The following is a 26,785-nucleotide window of genomic DNA, read 5'->3' on the forward strand; positions in this document are numbered from 1 at the left end:
AGCTGCATTAGTAGTACACATGAAGAAGTGTCCTTCCTTAATGAGCCCTATAACGCATAATTTGAATTAATCAGGACTTCAATGCAGGGATCGAACACTGGAAAACCAAAAAGCATTACTATTTTTATCTTTTTGGCCTTATCCAACAATCTAAAATTTGGCCATAGAAAAGCTGTCTTCTTCCTTCCACCGACACTTACTATTTGCAATATTTTAATAAGAATATAAAATATTAAAAGTTTCTATTTACATTTAAAAATCATTCACATATATTACTCCCTCCGTCCCAAATTATGTATCATCATTTTCTTTTTAATCCGTCCCAAAATAAGTATCGCCTTTCCTTATTTGGAAACTTTTTAAAGACACAATTACAGTTTTATCCTTATTGATCCCACTTAATTAAAAAAAAATATATTGACACATTTTTTGATAAAAGATAATTTGGTAAACTTTATTAAGTTTTTTCTTATTTCTTAAACTTCGCGTCCGGTCAAATAACGACACATAAAATGGGACGAAGGGAGTATTACGTTTTTCACTACAAAAGATATTATATTTTATACGAGAAAAGACTCAGATATGTCATCGAACTTTGAAAAAAACCTCATCTATTATGTTATCCGTTTAAAGTTTGGTTTATTTATGTTATTGTCGTTACAAAAAAGGCTCACGCCATTTGTTTTTAACAATCTAGTTTGGTGGTTTTTGGCAAAACCATTTTGTACACGTGGTCAACAATGATTCGTCCACATCATTAATTAAATTAGCCAAACAAATTTTAAGAGAAAAAGTTCAAATATGCCATTAAACTATCAGAAATTGCTCATTTATGCTATCAGCTAAAAGTTTTGTTCATTCGAGCCATCGCCATTATAAAACTAGCTAATCCATGTGATTACTTTTTAATGGCGACAAAACTATTTTTGAAAACTCACCGTTAAAAAAGTAATCACATGGATGAGCTCAGTAACGGAGCCATAATTTTCACTAAGGGGTTCATAAGTGAACATACAAACTAACCGAAGGAGTTCAATATATACTATATACACATAAAAAATAATTTTAGTTATGTAAATATAGTGTAATTTTCGGTTGAAAAACCTCTATCTAAAAAGTAGCTCCGCTCGTGATGAACTGATTTTATAATGACGATAATATGAATGAGCCGAACTTTTAACAAGCGAAACGAAAAAAGTGAAACAAGTGAATACCACGCCAAACAGGGCATTAATTGGAGGTCTCAAAAAGTAAACATAATCCATCAGCCAAAATTAGATTACACCTCATGCGCTCTTTGACGGCGGTGGCGGCACCTTTCCACCCTACTCCGGTAAGTCCACCGTCCTTCCTCCAGTCGACGGCGTTGCCGCTGAGCTTGTCGTCTCCTCCATAGATTTCATTTTCAAATCGAATTTATTTTTTTGTTTTATTTTTTGCACTTGATTTACTTATATTTACTGTTATATAGTTGTATTCTAGTTTTCATTTCATTACGAAACGTCTAATGGGATTAGTTTGTTTAAAGATTAACTGATCAAGTATTTGGTGAAGTGATATATTTGCTATTAGGGGTCGTTTGGTAGAGTGTACAAGAATAATATAAAATATGGTTTATTAGTAATGCTTGTATTAGTAATGCTTTGTGTTAGTTATGCTTGTATTTTTCTTATGCAATGTTTGGTTCGATGTATTAAAAAAAACATGAATTACATAATTTTTTAATTTTTTTTTTTTACATAATTCCCTCAATATATATGTTAGAAAGGATGCAGAATTTTTTTTGAGGGATAATAGGGTCTTTAAGCATGTTAATGCATGCATTAGATCCATTGTATTACTAATGCCATTGATTTTGAGATATTAGTAAGACACACCTCAATACACAATAGAGTGCATTAGTTATACATAGGGTAAAAAGGTATACCAAACAAGGTACTGCTAATACACATTAAACTAGTGCATGCATTATCATTTCAACTATATAAGTCAGCTGTGTGCTCAGGCATGGACCAACTGTAATTGTTGATGTTGAGAAAGAGTTCCTAGAGTTGAGCTGAGCTGTATACTTGCAATGCATAAATAAGTGACTATTAGTCTTCCATGTCAGGTTGCATAGAAAGCATCTAGGGACTAGCGTCTTTCCTTGCTTCTGAAGGACCTCTAGGGTAAGACATGCTCTTTTGATCACTAGCCAAGTGAAACACTTCATCTTTGTAGGAATCAAGCCTCTCCATATGGTCTTCCATTGATAGTTATTATTTCCAAGTCCCCCTTGTATCCATCTTTTGTATGCACTATTAACTGTGAACTTTTCATCCTTGCCGTGCTTCCAAATGATCATGTCTGGTACATTTGTGTCTAGTTTAGTTCTTTCCTGTTTTTCCAGGAGAGCCACCCTACATACTTCCAGTCATTGAGAGTAGCCTTCTGAAAGAGATTCCACCCGTGTGCAGACCAACATTTATTGACCCTACCTGCTGGATTGGTGCTAATTGAGAAGAGGTCTTGAAATAACTCAGTCAAAGGAGTTTGATCAATCCAACCATCTTTCGAAAACTTGAACTTGTTGCCATTTCCCACTTTGAGAATCACATTTTCTTCCATGTTCAATTTTTGTTACTATCTATTGTTTTCGGATAGTTCGAATGACGTATTATTTTGCTGTAGTACTTTTTCTTTTATTATTTGTTGTTTTTTATATTATCTATTGTCTTTTGTACTCCCATTACATTTTTTAAGACTATTTTTGTCTTGAGCCCAGGGTCTATCGGAAACGGCCTTTATACCTCATCTATGAGATAGAGGTATGGTCTCCGTACATTCTATCCCGGAGGACCCTACTTTGTGGGAATACACCGGTATGTTATTGTTGACAGAGGTGATCTGCCTTTTTGGTAGAATCCTCAGTTGTGAATCATCAAACAAATGAACTTCAGTTTTCTTTGTGTTTGGGGATTTATTTTCTTGGATATAACTAAACATTTCTTCAAATGCTTTAAGATCATCATGCATACACTAAAGATATTCTTGTTTCTTAATTTTCAGATCACATTCTACTAATTAGAAGATGGTATTTTATCGTGGTGTAAAACGTCCTATTTCAATCATATACAAGAGTTTAAATAGTTCTATATGTTTTGGACACGGCTATTCTACCTTGAGACGTAATGGAAATTCCATTGCCGAGTCTAGAGGATATTTTCACAAACATGGGAATGGGCCTAGAACATTTGCAGTCTCTATTAGGGGATATTCAGCCGAGATTTCCTCGTCGGAGCAGATGAACTTAATAAAGCTGCTGAGAGAAAGAACAAGTGCTCCAATAAAAGAAGTCAAAGCTGCTCTTGTCACTAGCAATTGGGATATTGGCAAGTGTACAAATCATTTGTTTTTTCCTTACTCAACTTCCTATTATTCATTGCCATTCTTGGTTTAGAATGAAGTGATAATATCTCTTCAATGCAGAGGCTGCTCAGAAAGACCTAAGAAAAAGAGGGATAGTTCTTGCATCAAAGAAGTCGTCTCGAACTGCTGCTGAAGGGTTGCTTGCCTTGGCACAGAATGAAAAGAAGGCAGCTGTGATTGAACTTAACTGTGAAACAGATTTTGTTGCAAGGAATGAAATTTTTCAATACTTGGTTAGTACGAGAGCTTCTGCCCCTACTTAATTTTTCTGGTTAGAGTAAATATTGAGACAAAGTTCTATGTAACGCTGTTACTGCATCTGGATGAACATGAAATAGGAAAGCTGAACTAGATACTTATTCTATAACTGATACTTTCCAGATACAAATTGAATGTTAGGTCTGAGTATTCCTAGTTTTTATAAGAAATTTTAACTTGGGATAGTTTATTAAGTTGGAGTTTGTAATATGGGTTATAGATACTTATTCTATAACTGATACTTTCTGTCATGTTTTTAGATGTAGGGAGGAGTAAAAGTGGGACTCTTTTAAACTTGTCATACATACTCCCTCCGTTTCATATTACTTGGTCCTTGTTGACCTGAAACACCCCTTAAGAAATCTTTAGTTAAAGGTGTATTTTACTAAACTAACCTTATTAATGATGTTTTGAAACTCTAAAATTTGACTACTACTTATTGAATACTGAGGGTAGTATGGTAAAAGATGTAATAAAGCTCTTGATTTGCTAAAATGGACAAGTAAAATGAAACATATATTTTTAGCATAGGGGTCAAGTAATTTGAAACAGAGGGAGTATTAAGGATATTCCATTTTAAGGAAATTGATTTTAGTTGTGGCACAACTTGGGCGAAAAGTATAATATGTTCTCTGAACAGAGAGAGTACATATTTCGCTTAGATTTTGCAAGAGAATCCTCATATTTATGGTTTTGGAGATTGTATTTTCATTAATGGTCCTTTAAATAGGTTTTTATAGCTTTGTACTCTTGTACTTTTCAAACCTGTTTTAAAAACGTTTTCTCGAGCCGAGGGTCTTATCGGAAACATCCTCTCTAGTCTCTACCCTACCCAAGGTAGGTAAGGTTTGCATACACCCTCCCTCCCCAGACCCCACTTATTGGATCACACTGGGGATATATTGTTGTTTCTGTTGTCCTCTAAATAAGTTTCTGGGATATATTGTTGTTTCTGTTGTCCTCTAAATAAGTTTCTATGACAACAATATACCCCGTATATTCCCACAAAATGGAGTCTAAACAAGTTTCTTTTTGACATAATTTAGTAGTAACCTTCCTCTACCCTCCCATGCGATACTGTCTCATAGAGTTGTTATTTTATATATGCATCATGAATAGGCCTCATCTTTGGCAAAATTGGCATTGCTGCTTGAAGGCTCAGGACAGTCTTTTGCTGCTTTTCCTGTTGGACATCTGGAGGTAAATGGTCTTCATAGTCTTTCTCTACATGAGGCTAATCCATGTCTTTTTCTAATTCTCACATATGGTATATATTTACTGTTTACACTAGTTTTAGGACCTCAAAGTATCATCATGTTTAACATTTGGATATTTTGTACACGTATGTAATTACTTTTAATATTGATTATTAGGAGTTTTCAGTTAATTTATGCTTTCATGTAGAAGCATCCTGACAACTGGAGCTGTCTAGTTTTCATATTGCAAGTTTAAATCCTCTTGTGTTTGTGCAGCTCTGCTTATCTATCAAAGATCAGAACCCTTTAAATTCTTTGTTTTCTACAGGAGTTGAAGCTGAACCTTGACCATCCTAAATTGAGTGGAGAAAAAAGTGTGCAAAATGCAATAGCTGAAGTAGCTGCAATGATGGGGGAGAATGTCAAACTAAGAAGAGGGTTTGCAGTGTCTGCTCCATCGCTTGGTGTGATATCAACGTATCTACATACAAGCCCTCGGCCAGGTAGAATCCATATAAGATGCCTTGATGTATCCAAGGCATATTTCACACATTTTTTTTTCTTTTTGTTTGTGCATGTTCGGATTTGTAAATGAAATTATTTTTTTGATAAAGTAAATGTTTCATTAAAGGCATCAAGAAGATGCAAATTAGTTACAAAAGGATTTGTAAATGAAATTATATATGTGTATATTAAGCATACTGGAGCTTTTGAGTGGAAAAGCTTCTCCCCTGATAAAAAATGACCCCTTCGCTTGCTGACTAGGGAAATGTGCACCAGTTCCCCCCTTCCTCTAATTCTCTTTTTGGTAAGGCCCCTCATCACTTAGACAATTTTTAACATGGAGAAAAGTTTTTCTTCCACTGCTGGTGCTAAATCTTTGAACTCATAATACTAGCGAAGTAGTCGTTTTATTAGCAAAATTGATATTATCACTGGTGATATTTGAAGCTGTCAGTGCTGGATATTGACATGTCAAAAAGTATCATTTATGTTGTTAATGTGGTCCCTGAGTTGGAGGTACTGGCTGATATTATGTGTTGCAATACCAGTTCATTTTCTTGCAATACCAGTTCATTTTCTACCACCGATCTTGGCCTTTCTGAGGGCTAGACATAGGTCAACTGAAATATGGAATGTGGTCATTGAAAAATTTGAGAAAAGATTGGCTATCTGACAACAAAAATATCTTTCTTTAGGTGGTGGACTAATTTTTATAAGTAATGCTTTGGACAATGTTGCCTAATTTATGCCCCTCCTTCCAATTCCAACCAAAGTACAAAAAACTGCTTGATAGACTCAAATATCCTTTCATGTGGGAGTGCACCGGGCTGCCCTTTACCCCACTTTGTGGGAATACACTGGGTATGTTGTTGTTTGTGGGAGGGCAACAGTAAAATTCATAAGTTCCACAGTGTTAAATGCCCTAAAGTTATACTTCTAAATCTCTTGGGGGCTTGGTGGTGAAGGAGTTGGCGTTACACAACAAGAGCATGGTAGTGAAATGGCATTGAAGGTATTTGGTCTTTGGAAGGACGTAGTTCAAGCCAAGTATGGTTGTAATTGTCACTGGTGCTCCAATACTGTTAGATCACCTTATGGATGTGAGCTGTGGAGGGTATCAGGAATCTGTGGGATGAGTTCGCCCTCAAGTCATCATTTTAGGTGGGAAATGTGGGTCACATTCTATTTTGGAAAGATCAATGGATGGCCATACCACCCTGAAGGATGCTTATCTAAGATTGTTCTCAATTGCAACTAATTCAGTCTCTACCCTTGCACCTGGAAGGGTGGGGGTGGGGGTGTACATGAAATCCAAGTTAAAGAAAAGGAATCTGAGTGATTGGAAGACCTGATAACACTTCTTGGTAGCCTTCAGTATTGACTAATCAATACTCAAAGTAGGGACAAACTCAAATGGGACAGCAGTATGGGTGAGTCATACTCAGTCAGTGCTAGTTATCATACTTTGAGCTCTAACAAAGAATTGATTGATCACTGGCCTTGGAGACTTTAGGGAAGAGACTAAATTGTCCCCAAAAGTTAGTGTTTTCAGTTGGATAATTGTAAATGGTGCATTCCTATCCTAACTCAAGGCAATCTCATCAGAAGGAGACGTTTTCAGTTAACAGATGCCATATCGTCTTTGCAATGCCGAAACAATCGATCAGACGATCACCTGTTCCTCCATTGTCCAGTGCAGCAGACATATGGACTATGTTTCTAACACTTTTGGACTGCAATGGACTATGCCATGCAATGTCAGGGAAGCTGTTGTCAGCTGGAATTTCCTGGAAAGTTGAGGATTCAATCCAGAAGATCTGGTCTATGGTTCCTGCAACTATTTTGTGGTGCCTATGGATGGAAAGGAATCAAAGATTCTTTGATGGTATCTCAATTGCCAGTTATTTTCTCAATCACATGTTTGGTTTCCCTCTTTTGTTGGGTTAATCTTACCCCTGAGTGTAACTCTGATCAATTTTTGGATCTTATCAACTCCCTAGTCTTATGATAGCTGATATCTTCTTTTATTTTGTAATCTATGCATCTTCTGGCTGCTTTTGCTATTAATGTATCAGTTCATAATGAAAAACTGGAGCTTTGATATTTGAAGTAATAGTAGATTTAACACTTGTGAGACTATGCAGGTGTTGGACGTATTGCCGGGATGTTATCACTTGAAGTAGAAGATAAGAATGTCTCACAAGATGCACTTCAGCGTGTTGGATCAGAATTAGCAATGCATGTTGTTGCTGCAAAGCCATTGTTCTTGACGAAAGAAGATGTTTCCTCTGATGCGCTACACAATGAACGCGAGATTCTCAAATCTCAGGTACTTATCAATGCAGACTTATGACTTATTTCTGTTGGGTTCATGTGGAAATATAGGATTTGTGAAATCAAAGACTGATAGACCACTAAAATCTGATCTACGATGCTTGTGGTCAGAAAAATGCTTGTTATACATTGTCATTCCTTTCTTTCTTTTCTTTTTCCTTTTCCTTTTTGGGTTGGGGGTGGTTACGGAAGTATGGAAGGTGGTTGGAGCATTCTTATCTTGTAATCTAATAGCTTTGTTTCTTTCTATTTGATGCTGTGAAACACTTTAAAGAACCTTGAATACTTCATTTAAGATATAGGGCATGTAGATTTTTCCTACATATAAAAAGCAAATGTTACTCAAGGATATGACATGTCCTATTCTTCATTTTTGTTATACTTTAGTAATGCTCAGATAGTTTCTTTTGCTGTCATTTTTAAAACAAAGACAGTGATGTGTCTCTAGAAGTTTGGTAACTAGAAGTTGCACTGCATCAACTGTTAGGACCCAGGAGATTATTCCAATGCTTCAATATGTTTCATCAACGTCAGCAGCAACCCATATCTTTTTGATCAATTATGAAGCGTGCGCCCATTATATGTGCATCATCTTGTAAGGTTTTGTAAATTCAAATTCTAAGTACTTATTTTGTTTTCCTTTACAGGCAGAGAGTTCCGGGAAGCCTCAGATTGCCATAGAAAAAATGGTTGAAGGTCGTTTGCGCAAGTATTTTGAGGAAGTAGTTTTCATGGAGCAGAAATTTATTGTGAATGACACAATGAGTGTCAAGGTAAGAAAGTAATCGTTTAGCTGGGATGCCATTTTGCTAGATTTCTGTTTCTACTCCTTTTCACTAGAAGATCACGTTCTCGTCACAGTCCAAACTTCTCTTTTGAATACCCGATATTTTCATAGAATAGTTCCTTGATGCTTGTTAGTGTGCATTCAGGACCAAGATGAAAATCCAAACTAGAGGTAGATGTACCACATCTGGACTTGGGGGCTCTATTACTTTAATTGCTTTTGATATGGCTTGGGTGTTAGAATTGGTATGAAAATGGGTCAGATATACCCTCTCTTATCTAGGTTGGGCTATTGTAATTGTTACCAAGATATGCACCATTTATCCTGCTCATGTGGGTTGGGGTGTGTGTCCTAATTCAAAATGGTCACTAACTGAAAGTGTTGGTACATAAGATCAGATTAGGGACCTTTTATTACCAGATTTTCGCTCAAAGTTTGTAACCAGCTTTTCTCTCAAACTGCTCCATGATCTTTCGGCGATAAGCGAAAGCCACTGTAAAATGCCAAGGCCTGCTGATGATTTAAGTGCAAAATGCAACCAAATACACATGTTAGTGACTATAAATGCAGAATGAAGACAGATAATTGTATGTTTCTGAATGTATATAAAAAATTGGAGAATTTTTTTTTCTCGAAATCGGTAACTTTGTATTTATATATCAGAGAAGAGTAGTACATGGGTTGTACTACAACCATATGTACAAAAACCTATCATCCTATGTCTATAATGAGCCTAGAACTTCAATAATAGAGACAGGATCATTAGACTAAATCTGATTACACCAGAAACACACAGTCAAGATACAATTCAGCTTGATCTGCTGTATGCTATTTTCTGTTTTCTCAAGACACCTAGCATTTCTCTCCCGCCATATAGTCCACCATATACTGGCTGGAATGATTCCCCATCTGCTTATGCTATTGGCCAGTATCCCTCTCTCTTCCCAGCTTTGAAGTGTCTGTGTGATCTTTCCTGTTATGGACCAAGATATACCTCTCAAGTTTAAAACATCCTCCATAGTTGACATGTAAAGTTACAATGCAAAAATAGGTTGCTTACAGTTTCTGGCTTCTCCCCACACAACAAACATGCAGGATCTAATGTCATCCTCATCTTCATTAAGTTGTCCTTTGTGAGAACAGCCTCTTTATACAAGAGACAGACAAAACAGACTACTTTATAATGAATTTTGACCCTCTAGATTTTCTTCCATGGCCAGTTGATGGTCGGTTGGTTAGGGAGATTCAGTTTCTTGTATGCTTTGCTAACCTTGTATGTGCCTTTCTCATTGCCCTGCCACCATAGCTCATCTTCCCCCTCCTATGTTCCATTGAACTGGCCAATTGTGTTGAAAAACTCTGCCACTCTTGGAATTCCCCAATCATTTATCTGTCTTCTGAAGGTGATATCCCACCCTTCATGTGTCCACATTTCTGCTATAGTAATGTGTTGTTGTGTTGCTATGTATGCAAGTTTGGAAAGAGGTTTTCCAGGATACTTGCTTCATGCCATTTCTCTTTCCAAAGTCTTGTCTTTCCCCATTGTTCACTTTGATTTTGGTGTTGCTCTTAAGCTCATTCCGGAGTGTTCTGATAGATCTCCACAAGATGATTCCATATGGTTCAGTAACTTCTTTTGTCATCCACCTGTCTTTCTCCTCATATTTTGCTTCAATGACTTTCCCCAATGGTTGTTGCTTGCCATTTCAATACCTCCAGAGCCACATCATTCTAAAAGCCTTATTGTGATTTTTCAAGTTCTTTATCCCCTCCCCCCCCCAAACCTCTATCTCTTTTCTGCAATCACCTCCTTCTGTTTCCCTTCCATAGGAACTTCCTTCTGACCTTGTCCAATCTATTGATAATCCCTGCAGGTGTTGGAAATAGAGACATAATGTATGTTGCAATGGAATCTAGCACAGAGTTGATAAGTGTTACTCTGCCTCCAAGGGACAAGTATTTGTCCCTTCATCTGGCCAGTTTCTTCTCACATTTTTCAATCACTGTATTCTAAGTCCTAGAAGATTTGGATTTAGCTCCTAAAGGCATTTGCAAGTATGTGGTTGGAAGTATTCCCACCTGTCCACCCAGTATTGTATTTGAAACCTCAATGTTGGCTTCATTATTTATCGGATATAGGAAACTGTTTTTCCAATTAATATGTAGTCCAGAAATCCCTTCAAACAAAACCAAAATCACCCTCAGATACTTGATTTGATCTTCTTCAGCCCCACAGAAGATGAGTGTATCATCAACGTATTGCATTGCGGATGAGTCACTTTCTAGGCTTTCTCTGCCTAATCTAGCCACATTAAATCCTCTGATCCAACCATTTGTATTAACAGTGTTAACCATGTTGTTTAGACCCTCCATTGCTAGCAAGCATAGGAAAGGCGAGGGGGGATCCCCGAACTCTTTTGAGCTCTAAAGAATCCAGCAGGTGCTCCATTAACCAGAACTGAAATTTTACTGTTGAAATACAATATTTTATCCAATGTATCCACTTTTACCCAAACCTCGTCATCTCCAAAGCTCCCAAAAGATAGCCCCAATTCACATGATCATAGGCCCTTTCTATGTCTAATTTACAGAGAATTCCTGCTTTTTTCTGACCGAGTCTTGATCCCACAGCTTCATTAGCAACTAAGACTGCATCCGTGATTTGTCTATCCTTGATAAATGTCATTTGTTGAGAGTCTACCAGCTTTTCCATTACACCTTTCTGTAAGCACCTTGGAGAAAATTTTATACATGCTTCCAGTCAGACTGATTAGTCTGAAATCTCTCAATTCAGAGGCTCCTTTCTTCTTTGGTATCATGCTATGAAAGTTGCATTGAAGCTTTTTTCAAACATTTCTTGATCATAGCAATTTTGAAAAGCCTTCATGATGTCTTCAGTATTTGAAATCTCCTATACTAAAAGCCATTTAAATTTAATTCCTTGTGCACTCTACTCCACTCCTTGAATTTATTTTTCAAAGCTTTCATTTTGCAAGCCAGAATAAAATCAGGTCTCCCCTCAAGTTTGAAATTGTTCCACCATTCTCTAACTTTATCTATGAAGCCTCAGTATCAAGCCACCAATTTTCAAATTTAAAGTGTTTTTTATTTCTGTTCCAAGCAACTCCCTGTAAAGCAATAGGAATATGATCTGAAATGATTCTCTGCAATGGGATCTGTTTCAAGTTATTGAAACTTTTAGCCCATTCTTCTGAAATCAGGATTCTGTCAATTCTGGTTGCTGCTTCAGGATTATCTCCTTTATACCATGTGTATGTTGCATTTTCCATTTGAAGATCAATTGTATATAAATCTTCAATGAAATAAAAAATTTTCTTCATTCCTTTGTTCTTCTGGTACAATTTCTCTTTTCAAAGATGAACCTGCAAACATTGAAATCCCCACATATAGCCCATAGTCCTTCAATTAGATCTCTAATAGCTCCAATTTCCTCCCACACTGACCTCCTTTCGATGTAGCAATTGGGTGCATATATACCAGTAATGTAACACGAAAAATTTTGAAGCTGTGCTTCAAATTTGACAAAAATCGTATACATTCCAGTCTCCAGCACCTCCTCCTTCCACACTCTGCTGTCCCACATTAAAAGAGTTCCCCCCCCCCCCCCCCCCCCCCCCACGGTTCTACTAGCCTCCCAGCATGCAGATCTTACCCATCTACCTCCCAATAATTGCTTTACCATTTCTGTGATTTCCCCCTCCAGTTTCGTTTCTTGAAAGCAGCATATATGTGCATTCCAGTTTAAAACCATACTCTTAATTAACCTTCTTTTGTCTCTACAATTTAGTCCCCTAACATTCCATGAGATTAGTTTGAACTGCATAAGCACTTTGCAGGTTGATCTTCCCCTTACCTCTGTTTCCGCTACTTTTGAATTTGACATCAAAATCTACCTAGCTTGTAAGACCTGCGTCCATTTGAATCTTGTCTTCGTACAAATAACTGCAGATTCATTCTTCTTGCTGCTCTGCTGCTATCCACCTGTAGTAGTAGTTCCAGGGCTGCTTCATGCCCCTGAAAATCTGCCCCCAACAGCTTCCCAATTATCGTCAAATTTTGCTGTACCCATAGGGATATTTGTTTCTCTTTCTCCTGTAATGCTAATTGAGATCTATGTTGCTCGGACTCTTCATAATGTCATCTGGTGCGTGTCGGACTCTTCAAAATGTCATCTGGTGCGTGTCGGATCCTTCAAAAGTAGTGCATTTCTGAATGATCCTATATGGTTGCGGCCACATTTTTGGAGAGTCCGAGCAACTTAGATTGAGATTGGATGATTAAGGGTTCTGCATCTTGAACCTCCCAATTCTCAATTACAACATCTGAGTCTTGAACTGCCAGTACCATTTGCCCTTCTTCAGATACTTTGTCTTTCTCCGCTAGACTTACTTGATTATCTTTCTCCACCATCATTATTCTGGATCCCCCCTCACCTTCTCCAGTTGTTATCGCCATTGTTTATCGCCCCTTTGCATGTCTCTTTGCACTGTGTTCTTTTTATCAAGGCTATACAAGTCTTCATAGAACCTGTCACAGTTAATATATGATGTACCCAGACTTCCTATTTGATTAATATGGAGAAGATGGGTTCCAGTGATCAGAAGAAGAACCACCGTTGGGGTTTTGGGTTGAAATGGGAATTGTGCCTGAGAGAGAAAATTCTTTAAAAAATTTAAATGGCTTTTAGTATAGGAGATTTCAAAAAATACTGTATTGAATAACAACAGCAAAGGAATTAAAAATATTCCTGCACTCATAATTTTTGGCCGACACCTCTGAAAGCATAGTTCCTGTCTTCCTCCCTCTTTGAGCTTGTCCATTTGTCGGGTGATCCACCTTTTTATGGAGTTTATCCAAGTTCAGGCAATCTTTCTGGTATCGAAACTGCATGAGCAACTACAGAAAAAGAACAACACAACAAAACGATAGAATCAAGAAGACTGAAATAAGGCATCAGAGGAAGCACTGATAAGCTTGTTACTTATGTTGCAGTCAATTAAAATTACAATAGCATGTTAATTATGTGGAAGAACCATATTGAATCAAGTCGAAGAACCATCTTAAATTTTTGATTCAGATGCAAATATAAAGTTTTAATTTCGAACTTAGATTTATCTGGTTTTCTTATACTAAGTTCAGAAATTGTCTTTTCACATACTAGGATGTCCATCCATAACTTTCTCCTACTACTCCAGCCTCCATGGCTTTAATAGGTACCACTAGAGTTATAGGCCTCAATCTCTTATTCGTCTTACTCTAACATCAACATGCTCTTCTTCTATATAACTATGCGCAGAACGGGAGCTTGATGCTAGGTTTGGACAGTTCTTGCTGGTTCTGTTTGTCACCTTTTTGCAATTCTCAGTTGGTTGCTTATCACTTCGATTAGCCCTGTATATCTGTTTCTATTACAGATTCTTTATCAGTTGAATTTATTTGTGATCATTAATAAATTGTTTTTGATGAACATACAGAGAGCACAATGGCCTCATAAATGAACTTTTTTAAAAAAATAAAAAAAATAAAGAACAGGCATTTGATTGCTTGTTTATACAAGTGCATGAAACACCCTACCTGGTCGCGCTTTAGGGCTTTACAGCTCCTTCAACAATTGCAACGAAGATCTTACATCTGTGGAAGTAATAACTTAAACCAGTTTATGTTATTTGGCTTGGGAGCCCATCTTCTGAAAATTGAACGAGTTGTTGTAAGGACTTGCACTTGTATTGGCCCAACTACTGTTGCAAATATGGAGTTAGTGGCTAGGCTAGATGTTGCAGACATCCTTTTGTTCATGTTTTCATCTCTTGTTTAATTGAATCTTTTATGTTGTGTTGGGTCCTATCTAGATGTATTTCTGTATCTACATATGTTTGGAGATTTGTGCAAGGCAGCGTATCACCTTGAAGGAAGGAAGATAACTTGATCTTCCCTTTCAATTGTCGGATTACTCCATCCTGAAAGAAAGTAAATGTTTGTTATAAACATCAAATTACTTTTTTGCTCTGGTTTTCCGAGGATGTTATTTTGTTTAGTTGGTTATACAACCACGTTTTAGATTCTACCATCTTGCAGATTGTAATTTGCATCGTTTCGTACATGTACTGGATTCTCATACGGTGTTTATATAGATGATTAACTAATTGACTCCTCTATGGAAAACTTGCAGACATTGTTAAGCAATCTATCCAAGGATGTTGGTTCACCCGTTAAGATAGGAAGCTTTCTAAGAATGGAAGTTGGCGAAGGACTTCAGGGGTAAATATATACACGATACTTTTGAACTTCAATTCTCTAGTTTTCCGGGTTAAATTATCTCGGAGAAAAAAGTTATATATGCTTCCTTTAATTTTCATCTTGTTGCTAAGCCTTGGAACTTCTATCTTGAATTTAATGACACAATTGCGCCACCTGCCAGTTCAAGCAGGAATATTATTTAAGCTTCACAAAGTTGTGGGTTTTTCTTCTATCAATGGGTGTTTTCCCCTCTTTCCTGCCTGTTTTTCTTGTCATGCTTTTCATTGTTGGTGAGACAAGCATTTTACTAACAAAATAACTCCATAATGACAGTTACTTAACCTTTATTATACGACACAGATTCTGTCGTAACATGTCAGGAAAAGATAATAGAAGAGTTTATTCTGTTCTCTGAAGTAGGTATTCAGGGCTGCAAATGTTGTGCCATCAGGCCCTGCCTTGTCCTATAACTCGTTTTTGCGTAGTTTGACTCCTGTATGTATTTGGTTATAATCTTGCAGGCTTGAAGCATCGACTGAAAGTGAACCTTTTGCTAATGCTGCTTGAGATGAATAACTGATGTTACGATCGTGAGAGAACTCCCCAAGACACTCTACTTGCTAGTTTTTGATCTTCTGATTATAGTCTTCATGATGGCACTGCAGAACGGAGTCTATACGCGCTAGCTTACCCTGAGGAGGTTTTGTATTACACTTTTGAATTTTCATAGTCAATAGTGTAAAAGAATAAGGTCTTGATTGATCTAGCGTTTTGGTCTACTGGTAAGAGAGCAACACGTGATGGTGGGTTAGGTTCATATCATGGATAGTAGACTGATAACTAAGAGGAGTGTACAAGAGTATGATGTTTACTAATTACTAGTCTGACTATTCATCATGAAAGTGAAGTCCCTTAATGCTTTCATTTCATTGTTCTCTGCCTCAAATTCTAGTCTTAACTCCTTTTAGTGGTACGTTTAATTCATTATTTGCCCTTTGCTTGAAAGTTGCTTGCCTTAGAGAATCGAGTTTACACATTGAGATGAACTTATCGAGTTATTATGCATATACTTTGGGTGATTTGCAAAAAAATCCAATCGTTTTGGTCTCAGAACCAAGCAATTTTCTCATATGCACAAGGAACCTAAAGGTTATATGTTTCACATGGAGAGCTCTCGAAGGAGGTTGTCTAACTCAATACAATCTCTGAACAAAGGAACTTCCAATTGGTCAATAGATGCTACTTGTGTTTGCAGCACAACTCAGAGTCCATCAACAGGTTATTCCTACACTCTCCAGTGGCTGCTGATATGCAAGTATGTTCCAATCAACAACAAAAAACCCAGTGTATTCCCACAAAGTGGGGTCTGAGGAGGGTAAGATGTACACAGTCCATACTGCTGAGAGGCTGTTTCCGATAGATACCCAGCTCAAGACAAGTATGTTCCTATCAATCTTGGGAAATGCAAGTATCAGCAAAAGTATGGATTAAGTTGGTCTCAACCTCAAGAAAATATGGAAGATGATCCTAGCTTGTATATTTTGGTATCTATGGAAACATCAAACCACCTGCTGAAATCTAAATGCCTTTTTAGCATGAGCACTCTCTTCCCTATAACTAGTGTTGTTACCCCACCTATGGTTCGACAAGAGGGAGTAGCTTGGACGCTAAGCACCCCTCTCTTCCAACCTTGAGGTTGTGAATTCGAGTAGCAAGGGAGAAAAAGGGTCGGAGCTCCTAAGGAGGGGTTACCAAAAAAGAGTTGCATGGCTCAACAAAGAAAGAAGCATTTATTGCTATTGAAGTATAGACTATGTTACAAGCATCTTAGTAGTGCTAAGCTTTTTGCTTGTTCACTTCCATTAGTTCGACCTGCTTTGTACTAAAAAAGTGACACAATAGGAAGAATTTGTTCAAACTATTATTGAAAGATTAAATTACAAATATTATGTACAAATATTTAAGAACACAAGTACAATTTAAATAGATCAAATAAAAAGAAATGGATGGAGTAATTAGTAGCTTGTTTCCACGTTTACCTTTAGTCATAAAATGGAGAGATACCAATAAGATGCAGAGAAATATAAATTAGAAGAATTATATAATGAGTGATAACATAGTCAAATTACCCTTTAGTTAATGTTCCTTAATAGTAAAATTTTAATAAATCAAACAAATTACACTCACTCCGTTCCAAATTGGGATGTACCATTTTGCCTCTTTTAATTGTGTCTTGTTGTTAGTTTCAATATTGATGGATGACTAATACCGAAACACCATTTATATTCTTAATGGTGTACTCTTAATGGTACTCATCTTTGCAATATTTTTCAAGAATACTAATAATAAGGAGTAATCAATTACAATAAGGGTATAATGGGAAAAAAGATTGTCTTGTCTTGATAAGTAAAAAAGGACAAGTAAAATGGGACAACAAATTAAGAAATTTGGGACGAATAAAATGGGGACGGAGGAAGCATTATTAATAATCTCAAATTTCAAGAACAACCTTTTACATTCCTTACATAGATCGATGCATGGAGAAAATTAATCATGGAAAAACTAAACAGACACCAAAGCTCTTCATATGCCAAATGTATTACACTGCATTTTTTAGTTCTATATATACCATTTACTTTAGTATAAGTACAACTTCATTTTCAGTAATCTGCATTTACATTCTTGATAATGAGTACTCCAAAAGGTAGAGTGAAACTCAATGTTGGTGGCAGAATCTTTGAAACTACAGTAACAACCTTAGAAATTGCTGGCGAAGATTCTCTATTTCGAGCCATGTTAGATAAGAATTGGAACCCACATTCTGATTCGGATTTTACCGAACACTTGATCGATAGAAATCCTGATTGTTTTGGTGTCCTTCTGGACTTACTCAGAACAGGAGAGCTTTATATTCCTCCAAAGAGGCTGAATATTATGGCATTCTGGATCATGTCAGGTCTTCGATGGCAATAGGCCTCGGTTGGCACGATCCATATCGGGCTGGTCAGTAAGGGATGGTGAGATCACTCGAGCCATTCAAGCCAGCCCGAGTGGCGGGTGCTGTGCGGCTCATGGTAGTATAGTTCACGTGTACGACTGGATGCTAGAAGAATGCTGTGCAATCAATCTCGATTACAATGAGGTGAACAATCTTTGTTGGATTGATTCCGAAAATATTGTGGTTAGCACTGATGAAAAGCTTGGGAGTGGAGGCATGGGGTTATTTAATGCTTCCACAGGAGAGTTAAGGTATAAATTTCAAGTTACTGATAAATTGAAAGGTTATACATCAGGTGCACTTGGTTTTAGCCCAGATAACAAGTTGTTCTCTAGTTGTACTGGGCCTGGCGATCAACATGGGATAGATTTCCTCGATGGATCACCATACCGATCTCAAAACAATGCAAGCAGTTGCAGTGGCTACATGGTACCAAATGTTTGATGGTTTCTAGTTTCAATCCGAGGAATAGTATCAGCCTGTTTGATGTTAGGAAAAACAGTGTGGTTTGGTCATGGTCGAGTGAGTACTGGAGTTACTATGAGGATGATCAAACCAAGCAGCTTCGAGATGTGGTAGCAATAGAGGAGCGTAGTTCAATTTGTGTAGTAGATTGGAACGAGTGTCTCCGTTTCATGGATTTGAGGAGTACTGATGGAGTTGTGAATTGGCGAAATTCTATCAAGGATATTAAACCTTCCTTCTTCTTGTAGGAATGATGATATTAACTCTCATTATGACCAGCAGGAATGTTGTTATCCCAAGCTGGCATTTCACGAGGGGCAATTCTTCTCATCAATGAACGATACTATCTCAGTTCATTGTGGTTCTGATTGGGTTCCAACATCACAGTTTCAACAGAGTCGCGGTGGTCCAATTTGGGGTTTTTCAATTGGGGGCGCTCGCCTTTTTGCTCTTCATAGAAACGAATATGTGCTTGATGTATGGGACGCTCCCCGTTCACCAGTTAATTAATCTATATTCTCTTTTTCAATAGGTTGTTAGAGTTGATGGATCAAAGAAAGTACTATGCTTTTGAAGGACAATTATCATAGAATGATCAAATTGAAGTTTTATTTACTTTCTTTGTTCAACAGATAGATTACCTTACAGAAATTCTCAGACATAGGTCCTGTCATTTTTCGACCTGGACAGCTCGTGTACAACTTTCTCCGTTCCTTTGCTAATATATTGCATTTCCTTCGCCAAAAATTTCAGTTGTATCTGAACAAAATTGGTATTCACTCAGTAATTGCATCCGTAAAGTAAAGATAACAATGTCATCAGCCGGTTCAAGTAAAGATACCTTTGATGCAGGTTCCAAGCTGGAAAGATCTTTAGAAAACTCGAGTAGTTCAGGCGATTTGTCAGCGAGTATCTGTCGGAGGCTTGCTAAGATCAAGTGTTAGAGGAAAAAGCGATATCAATGAGATGAAAATTGTAGCAGTAAACATTTCATCCGGGAAAATTTGTAATCCCATTATTCTGATCTTGTCAATCTATTTCAAGTGAAGATCTTTACCTTGCAAAGATGATGTATGAGAGTCATCTTATTGCTCCATGAACGGGTGTCATTTAGTTTGAGGAGGCTATCCAACTAGAATCCAGCAACAGAGATTAGACGGTTTGGTGTGTGGGCCTGGGGCCAGTTGCGGATGTGGGAGAAAATTGACAGGTTGCCCCCCCGGGGGTTGTGGAGCGGATGTAGGTGGTCCAGTGAGGCTGCCTGGTCCATTTTGGTGGTCAAACGGGCGAAACGGCGTGAACAACTATTTTTGGATCGTTTCTGTGGGTGTTAGCCCACGTTTCGTTGGGTGGGCCTGGGGCACAGCGACAGATGTAGGCAAAAATCGACAGGCGGCCCCTCCGGTGGGCTGAGGAGCGGATATGGGTGCATTTGAGTGGTCAAACGGGTGAAACGGCGCGAACGGGAAATTTCTAGGCCATCTTGATTCGTTGGGTGGGATCGGGGTCCAGTAGTGGATGTCGGCTAAAATCGATAAATGGCCCCCTGGGGCTGTGGAGTATTTATGGGTCGTCCGACGCCGCCGCCTGGGCCATTTGGTCGGTCAAACGGGCGAAACGGCATGAACAAGCTATTTTTAGGTCATTTCGGTGGGTTTAGCCCATGACTCGTTGGGTACGCCCAGGGCAAAACAGTAGATGTGGGCGAAAATCGAGAGGCAGCCCTCCCGACGGCTGTAGAGCAGATGAGGGTGGTTTAGTGGGGCCGCCAGGGCTATTTTGGTGGTCAAATGATCGAAATGGCGTTAAAGGGCCGTTTCGGTGGGCGTCAGCCCACGGTTTATTAGGTAGGCCCGAGGCTCGACGGCAGATATGGGTAAAAATAGACAGGCAACCCTCCGAAGGATGTAGAGAAAATATTGGTAGTCCGATATAGCCAACTAGTCTGTTTGAGTGGTCAAACGACTGAAATAGCACGAACGAAGGCCAAAATTGATAGGCGGCTCACAGTGAGAACGTGAAACGGATGTGGGTGGTCCAGAAGGGCCGCCTAGGCCATTTAGGTGGTCGTACGAGTGAAACAACATGAATGGACCATTTTGGGTCGTTTTGGTGGATGTTAGCGCACGGTTCTCGGGGTGGGCCTGGGGACCAAGTGAGTCTTGGGTCGAAATCGACCGGTGGCCCTCAGCAGGCTCAAGAGAGGCCTAGGGTAGCCCAGCGAGGTCGTTTGGGTTGTTAAACGGGCGAAACGACGCAATGGGCTATTTTTTATTTGGTGTTTATCCATTTTAATGTCAATTGATATTTTTACAAAAATTATTCTTTTGTATACAATTCTATTTATTGAGACAAGACACAAAGCACGTACACATGATTAGTACATAAAAATAAAGTACGATAAAAAGGTCAACAAAAAATAGGGAGTGAAAGGAGAGAGAGAAAAGTAATTACAAATTGGTGAAATTTTAAACCTTTATAACTTTGCGCTCGAATGTCTTTTTGACGCAATCTTTTTTTGAATTTGCGTATCTTTTTAAGATGTATGCGGATCAACTGCCAGAAAGCAGTTTGGTCGAGCTGATTTTGCAAAAAATGGTTTTTATCCCATTCATTCGACACTATTCCCCAATTCGGTACGAAATTTTCATTCTTCTTTAGCCAAAAATTTGATTAAAAGTAAACGATTTGAAGAGAAAAATAGCATGGTAAGGCGGATGTGAATGTCGATTTCGACATTTGTGAGTCAATTTTCGTAAATGAGGTAGATAGCCCACGGTTTCGAAGTGGGCTAGGGCTAGGGGAGCGGCCTAGCTTGGGCCATTTTGGTTATCTGGGCGGTTTGGGTGGTCAAACAGGCAAAACGGCGCGATCAGAGCATTTTCTGACCAAATTGGTGTGCTATATAGCCCACGATTTTGGGGGTGGGCCCGAGGTTCGAGCGTGATTTTGGTCAAAAATCGATCTGGCTGCCCCAAGCAGGCTGGGGAGCAGCCTAGTGTGGGCTATTTTTGTTTTCTGGACGGTTTGGATAGTCAAACGATGCGAACGGGGTATTTTCGAGCTAAATCTGTGTGCAATAGCCCACGGTTTTAGAGGTGGGCCCGAGGTTCGAGTGGGATTTTGGCTGAAAATCGATCGCGCTGCCCCAGGCACGCAGGAGAGCGACCAAGTGCAGGCCATTTTGTTTTTTTGGGCGGTTTGGATGGTCAAATGGGAGAAACAGTGCGAACGGGGCATTTTCGGGCCAAATCGGTGTGCTATAGCCCACGGTTTTGAGGGTGCGCTAAAGTTTCATTCGTAATTTTGGCCAAAAATCGACTGGGCTACCCCAAACAGGCTGGGGAGTGGCTTAGTATGGGCTATTTGGGTTTCTGGGCGATTTGGGTGGTCAAACAAGCAAAACAACGCGAACGGGATATTTTCGGACTAAATTGGTGTGTTATAGCCTACGATTTTGGGGGTGGGCTAGGTATTTGGGCGTGATTTTTGCTGAAAATCAATCGGGATGCCCCAGCCAAGTTAGGAAGCGGCCTAGTGTGGGCCATTTTGGTTTTCTGAGCGGTTTGGGTGGTCAAACAGGCGAAACAGCGCAAACGGGGCATTTTGAGACAAATCGGTGTGTTGTAGCCCATGGTTTCAGGGGTGCGTTAGGGGTTCAGGAATTATTGTGGCCGAAAATCGATCGGGCTGCCCTAGGTAGGTTGGAGCGCAGCCTAGTGTGGGCCATTTTGGTTTTCTGGACGGTTTGGGTGGTCAAACGGGCCAAACGGTGTGAACGGTGCGTTTTTGGGCCAAATGGGTGTGCTATACCCACAGTTTTGGGGGTGGGCTCGGGGTTTGGGTGTTATTTTGGCCAAAAATAGATCGGGCTTCCCTAGGCAGGCTGGGAAGCGGCCTAGTGTGGGCTATTTTGGTTTTCTGGGTAATTTGGGTGGTCAAAGGGGCAAAACTGTGCGAATGGGGCATTTTCGGGCAAAATTGGTGTGCTATAGCGCACAATTTCAGGGGTGGGCAAGGGGTCCGGGCGTGATTTTGGTCGAAAATCGATCGGGCTGCCCCAGGCAGGCTGGAGAGTGGCCTAGTGTGGGTTATTTTGGTTTTCTGGGTCGTTTGGGTAATCAAACAAGTGAAACGGCGTGAGCGGGGCATTTTCGGGCCAAATGGGTGTGCTATACCCATGATTTTGTGGGTGGGCTCGGGGTTCAGGCGTGATTTTGGCCAAAAATTGATCGGGCTACCCCAGGCAGGCTGGGAAGCGGCCTAGTGTGGGCCATTTTGGTTTTCTGGGCAGTTTGGGTGGTCAAACAGGCAAAACGATGCGAACGGGGCATTTTCAGGTCGAATCGGTGTGCTAAATCCCATGATTTCGAGGGTGGACTCAAGGTTCGGACGTGATTTTGGTCAAAAATTGATCAGGCTGCCATACGCAGGCTGGGGAGCAGCCTAGTATGGGCCATTTTGTTTTTTTGGACGGTTGGGGTGGTCAAATGGGCGAAACGACACGAACCGAGAATTTTTGGGTCAAATCGATGTGCAATAGCCCTCGGTTTATAGGGGGAGGGTCTAGGCATCGAGGCATGATTTTGCCTTAAAATTGAAATGGTGTGAACGAGGCATTTTCGATCCAAATCAGTGCGCTATAGTCCATGGTTTCAGGGGTGGGCCCGGGGTTCGAGCGTGATTTTGACCAAAAATTGATGGGGCTGCCCCAGATACGTTGGGGAATGGCCTAGTATGGGCCATTTTGGTGTTCTGGGCGGTTTGGGTAGTTAAATGGGCAAACCGACGCAAATGGGGCATTTTCGGGCCAAATCGATTTGCTACAGCCCACGGTTTTTGGGATGAGTTCGGGGTTCGGGCGTGATTTTGGCCGAAAATCTATCGAGCTGCCCCAGGTAGGATAGAAAATGACCTAGCGTGAGCCATTTTGGTTTCTGGTCGGTTTATGTGGTCAAACGGGCGAAATGGCGTGAATGAGGCATTTTTGGGCCAAATCGGTGTGCTATTGCCACGATTTCGGGGGTGTGCCTGGGGTTCGGGTGTAATTTTGGCCAAAAATTGACTGGGCTGCCTCGGCAAGCTGGGGAGCAGCCTAGTGTAGGCCATTTTGGTTTTCTGGGCGGTTTGGGTGGTCAAACGGGCTAATCGATGCAAACGGGGCATTTTCGAACTAAATTTGTGTGCTCTAGCCCACGATTTTGGGGGTGGCTTCGGGCGTGATTTTGGTCGAAAATCGATCGAGCTACCCCAGGCAGGCTGGGGGGCGACCTAGTATGGGGAATTTTGGTTTTCTGGGCGTTTTGGGTGGTCAAACAAACAAAACGCCATGAACGGGGCATTTTCAAGTCAAATCGGTGTGCTATAGCTTATGGTTTTGGGGGTGGGCTCGGGGTTCGGGCGTGATTTTAGCCAAAAATCGACCTGGCTACCCCAGGCATGCTGGGGAGCGGCCTAGTATAGGCCATTTTGATTTTCTGGGCGGCTAGGGTGGTTAAGCGGGCAAAACGGCGCGAATGGGGTATTTTCTGGCTAAATCGGTGTGCTAAATCCTATGGTTTCAGGGGTGGGCTATGAGTTCGGGCGTGATTTTTGCCAAAAATCGATCGGGCTTCCCCAAGCAGATTGGAGAGCGACCTTGTGTAGGCCATTTTGGTTTTCTGGGCGGTTTGGATGGTTAAAAGGGTGAAACAGCACGATCGGTGCATTTTCTGGTCAAATCGTTGTGCTATTGCCTACGGGTTTGGGGGTAGGCTAGGGGTTCATTCGTGATTTTGGTAGAAAATCAACTGGGCTGCCCCGGACAGGCTGGGGAGTGGCTTAGTATGGGCTATTTTGGTTTTCTGGGCGATTTTGGTGGTCAAACAGGCGAAACGGTGTGAACGGGGCATTTTCGGGCCAAATCGGTGTTCTATAGCCCATGATTTTGGGGGTGGGCTAGGTATTCGGGCGTGATTTTGGCTGAAAATCAATCGAGATTCCCCAGCTAGGCTGGAAGCGGCTTAGTGTGGGCCATTTTGGTTTTCTGGGCAATTTGGGTAGTCAAACAAGCGAAACGGCCCACGGTTTTGGGGGTAGGCTAGGGGTCCGGGCGTGGGTTTGTACGAAAATCAATCAGGCTACCCCAGGCAGGTTGGATGGTGGCCTAGTGTAGGCTATTTTGGTTTTCTAGGCGGTTTGGGTGGTCAAACGGACGAAACGGCATGAACAGGGTATTTTTGGGCCAAATGGGTGTGCTATACCCGCGGTTTTGGGGGTGGGATCGGGATTCAGGTGTGATTTTGGCCTAAAATTGACCGGGCTTCCCCAGGCAGGCTGGGGAGCGGCCTAGTGTGGGCCATTTTGATTTTCTGGGCGGTTTGGGTGGTCAAACGGGTGAAACAGTGCGAACGGGGAATTTTTAGGCCATATTGATGTGCTATAGCCCATGGTTTTGGGGGTGGGCGAGGGGTCCAGGCATGATTTTGGTCGAAAATCGATAGGGCTGCCCCAGGCAGGTAGGAGATCGGCCTAGTGTGGGTTATTTTGGTTTTTTGGGCCGTTTGGGTGGTCAAACTGGTGAAACGGTGCCAACGGAGCATTTTTGGCTGAAAATTGACCGGACTTTGGCTGAAAATTGACCGGACTGCCCCAGGCATACTGGGGAGCGGCTTAGTGTGAGCTATTTTGATTTTTTGGGTGGTTCGGGTGATCAAACAGTCGAAACGACACGAACGAGGCATTTTCGGGCCTATTTGGTGTGCTTTAGCCCACGATTTTGGGGTTGGGCTCAAGGTTCGGACATAATTTTGGCCAAAAATCGATCGAGCTTCCATAGGCAGGCTGGGTAGCAGTCTAGTGTAGGTTATTTTGGTTTTCTGGGCGGTTAGGGTGGTCAAAAGGGTGAAATGATGTGAACCGGTCATTTTGGGGTCAAATCGATGTGCAATAGCTCACTGTTTCGAGGGGGGAAGGTAGGGGCTAGGGGTCCAGGCCTGATTTTGGCTAAAAATCGATTGGGCTACCCCATCTAGGCTGGGAAGTGGCCTAGTGTGGACTATTTTGTTTTTCTTGGCGGTTTGTGTGGTCAAACGGGCGAAATGGTGTGAAGGGGGCATTTTCGGGCCAAATCGGTGCGTTTTAGCCTACGATTTCAGGGGTGGGCTCGGGGTTCGGGCGTGATTTTGGTTAAAAATCGATCGGGCTACCCCAGGCACGTTGGGGAAAGGCCTAGTGTGGGCTATTTTGGTGTTCTGGCCTGTTTGGATAGTTAAACAGTCAAAATGGCGTAAACGGAGCATTTTCGAGCCAAATCGATGTGCCCTAGCCCACAGTTTCGGGAGTGGGTTTGGGGTCCGGGCATGATTTTGGTTGAAAATCAATCGGGTTGCCCTAGGCAAGATGAGGAGCGGCCTAGTGTAGGCTATTTTGTTTTCTGGTTGGTTTGTGTGGTCAAACTGGCAAAATAGCGTGAACGAGGCATTTTCGGGCCAAATCGGTATGCTATAACCCACGATTTCGGGGATGAGCCTAGGGTCCGGGCGTGATTTTAGCCGAAAATCTACCGGCCTGCCCCAAGCAGGGTGGGGAGCAGACTAGTGTAGGCCATTTTGATTTTCTAGGCGATTTGGGTGGTTAAACAGGCTAATATAAGTGAATGGGGCATTTTCGAACCAAATTAGTGTGCTATAGCCCACGATTTTGAGGGTGGGCCTGGGCGTGATTTTGGCCAAAAATCGATCGAGCTGCCCCAGGCCGGCTGGGGAGCGGCCTAGTGTGGGCCATTTTGGTTTTCTGGGCGGTTTAGATGGTCAAACGAGCGAAACAGTGCGAACGGGGGCAATTTTGGGCAAATCGGTGTGCTATAGCCTACGGTTTTGGGGTGGGCCTGGGATTCGGGCGTGATTTTAGCCAAAAATTAACCTGGCTGCCCCAGGCATGCTGGGGAGTAGCCTAGTGTGGGCCATTTTAGTTTTTTGGGCGGCTAGGGTGTTCAAACAGGCAAAACGACCCGAATGGGGCATTTTCTGGCTAAATTGATGTGCTATATCCCACGGTTTCGGGGGTGGGCTATGAGTTCAGGCGTGATTTTTGCCAAAAATTGATTAGACAGTCCCAGGTAGATTGGGGAGCGCCTAGTGTGGGATATTTTGTTATTTTGGGCTGCTTTAATGGTCAAACGAGTGAAACGGCATGAATGGGGCATTTTTGGGCTAAATCGGTGCGCTATAGCCTACAGTTTTAGGGGTGGGCCCGGGGTTCGAGCGTTATTTTAGCCAAAAATTGATCGGGCTGCCCCAAACAGGTTGGGGAACAACCTAGTGTGGGCAATTTTAGTTTTCTAGGCGGTTTGGGTGGTCAAACTTTGAAACGTTGCGAACGGAGCATTTTCACACCAAATCGGTGTGCTATAGCCCACGATTTTGGGGGTGTGCCCTGGGTCCAGGCGTGATTTTGGGCAAAAATCGACTGGGCTTCCCTTGAATGGCTGGGGAGCGGCCTAGTATGGGCCATTTTGGTTTTCTGGGCGGTTTGGGTGGTCAAACGGGCGAAACGACGTGAATGGGGTGTTATTAGGCTAAATTGGTGTGCTGTAGT

The 26,785-nt window shown here is 41.0% G+C and overlaps 1 protein-coding gene and 1 pseudogene across 2 annotated transcripts; both read left to right on the forward strand.

Annotated features, from left to right (window-relative positions):
• Nucleotides 1-1,071: 1,071 nt before the first annotated feature.
• Nucleotides 1,072-15,674, forward strand: LOC107854755 (elongation factor Ts, mitochondrial-like). 2 transcript variants are annotated; one of them, XM_047405471.1, is made up of 10 exons: nucleotides 1,103-1,333; nucleotides 2,765-2,861; nucleotides 3,049-3,371; nucleotides 3,469-3,641; nucleotides 4,786-4,866; nucleotides 5,191-5,365; nucleotides 7,511-7,695; nucleotides 8,348-8,473; nucleotides 14,678-14,766; nucleotides 15,267-15,674. In XM_047405471.1, the coding sequence occupies exons 3-10, from the start codon at nucleotides 3,071-3,073 to the stop codon at nucleotides 15,310-15,312; spliced, it is 1,176 nt and encodes a 391-aa protein (XP_047261427.1). In that variant the 5' UTR covers nucleotides 1,103-1,333; nucleotides 2,765-2,861; nucleotides 3,049-3,070; the 3' UTR covers nucleotides 15,313-15,674. The 2 variants fall into 2 exon arrangements, with proteins under 2 accessions (XP_047261428.1, XP_047261427.1); XM_047405472.1 differs by lacking the exon at nucleotides 2,765-2,861 and having other exon boundaries at nucleotides 1,072-1,333.
• Nucleotides 15,675-17,159: 1,485 nt separating this feature from the next.
• LOC124894982 lies at nucleotides 17,160-18,718 on the forward strand (annotated as a pseudogene).
• Nucleotides 18,719-26,785: the final 8,067 nt, after the last annotated feature.

This window comes from Capsicum annuum, unplaced genomic scaffold, assembly GCF_002878395.1.
Source record: "Capsicum annuum cultivar UCD-10X-F1 unplaced genomic scaffold, UCD10Xv1.1 ctg78886, whole genome shotgun sequence".
NCBI classification, from domain to species: Eukaryota; Viridiplantae; Streptophyta; class Magnoliopsida; order Solanales; family Solanaceae; genus Capsicum; species Capsicum annuum.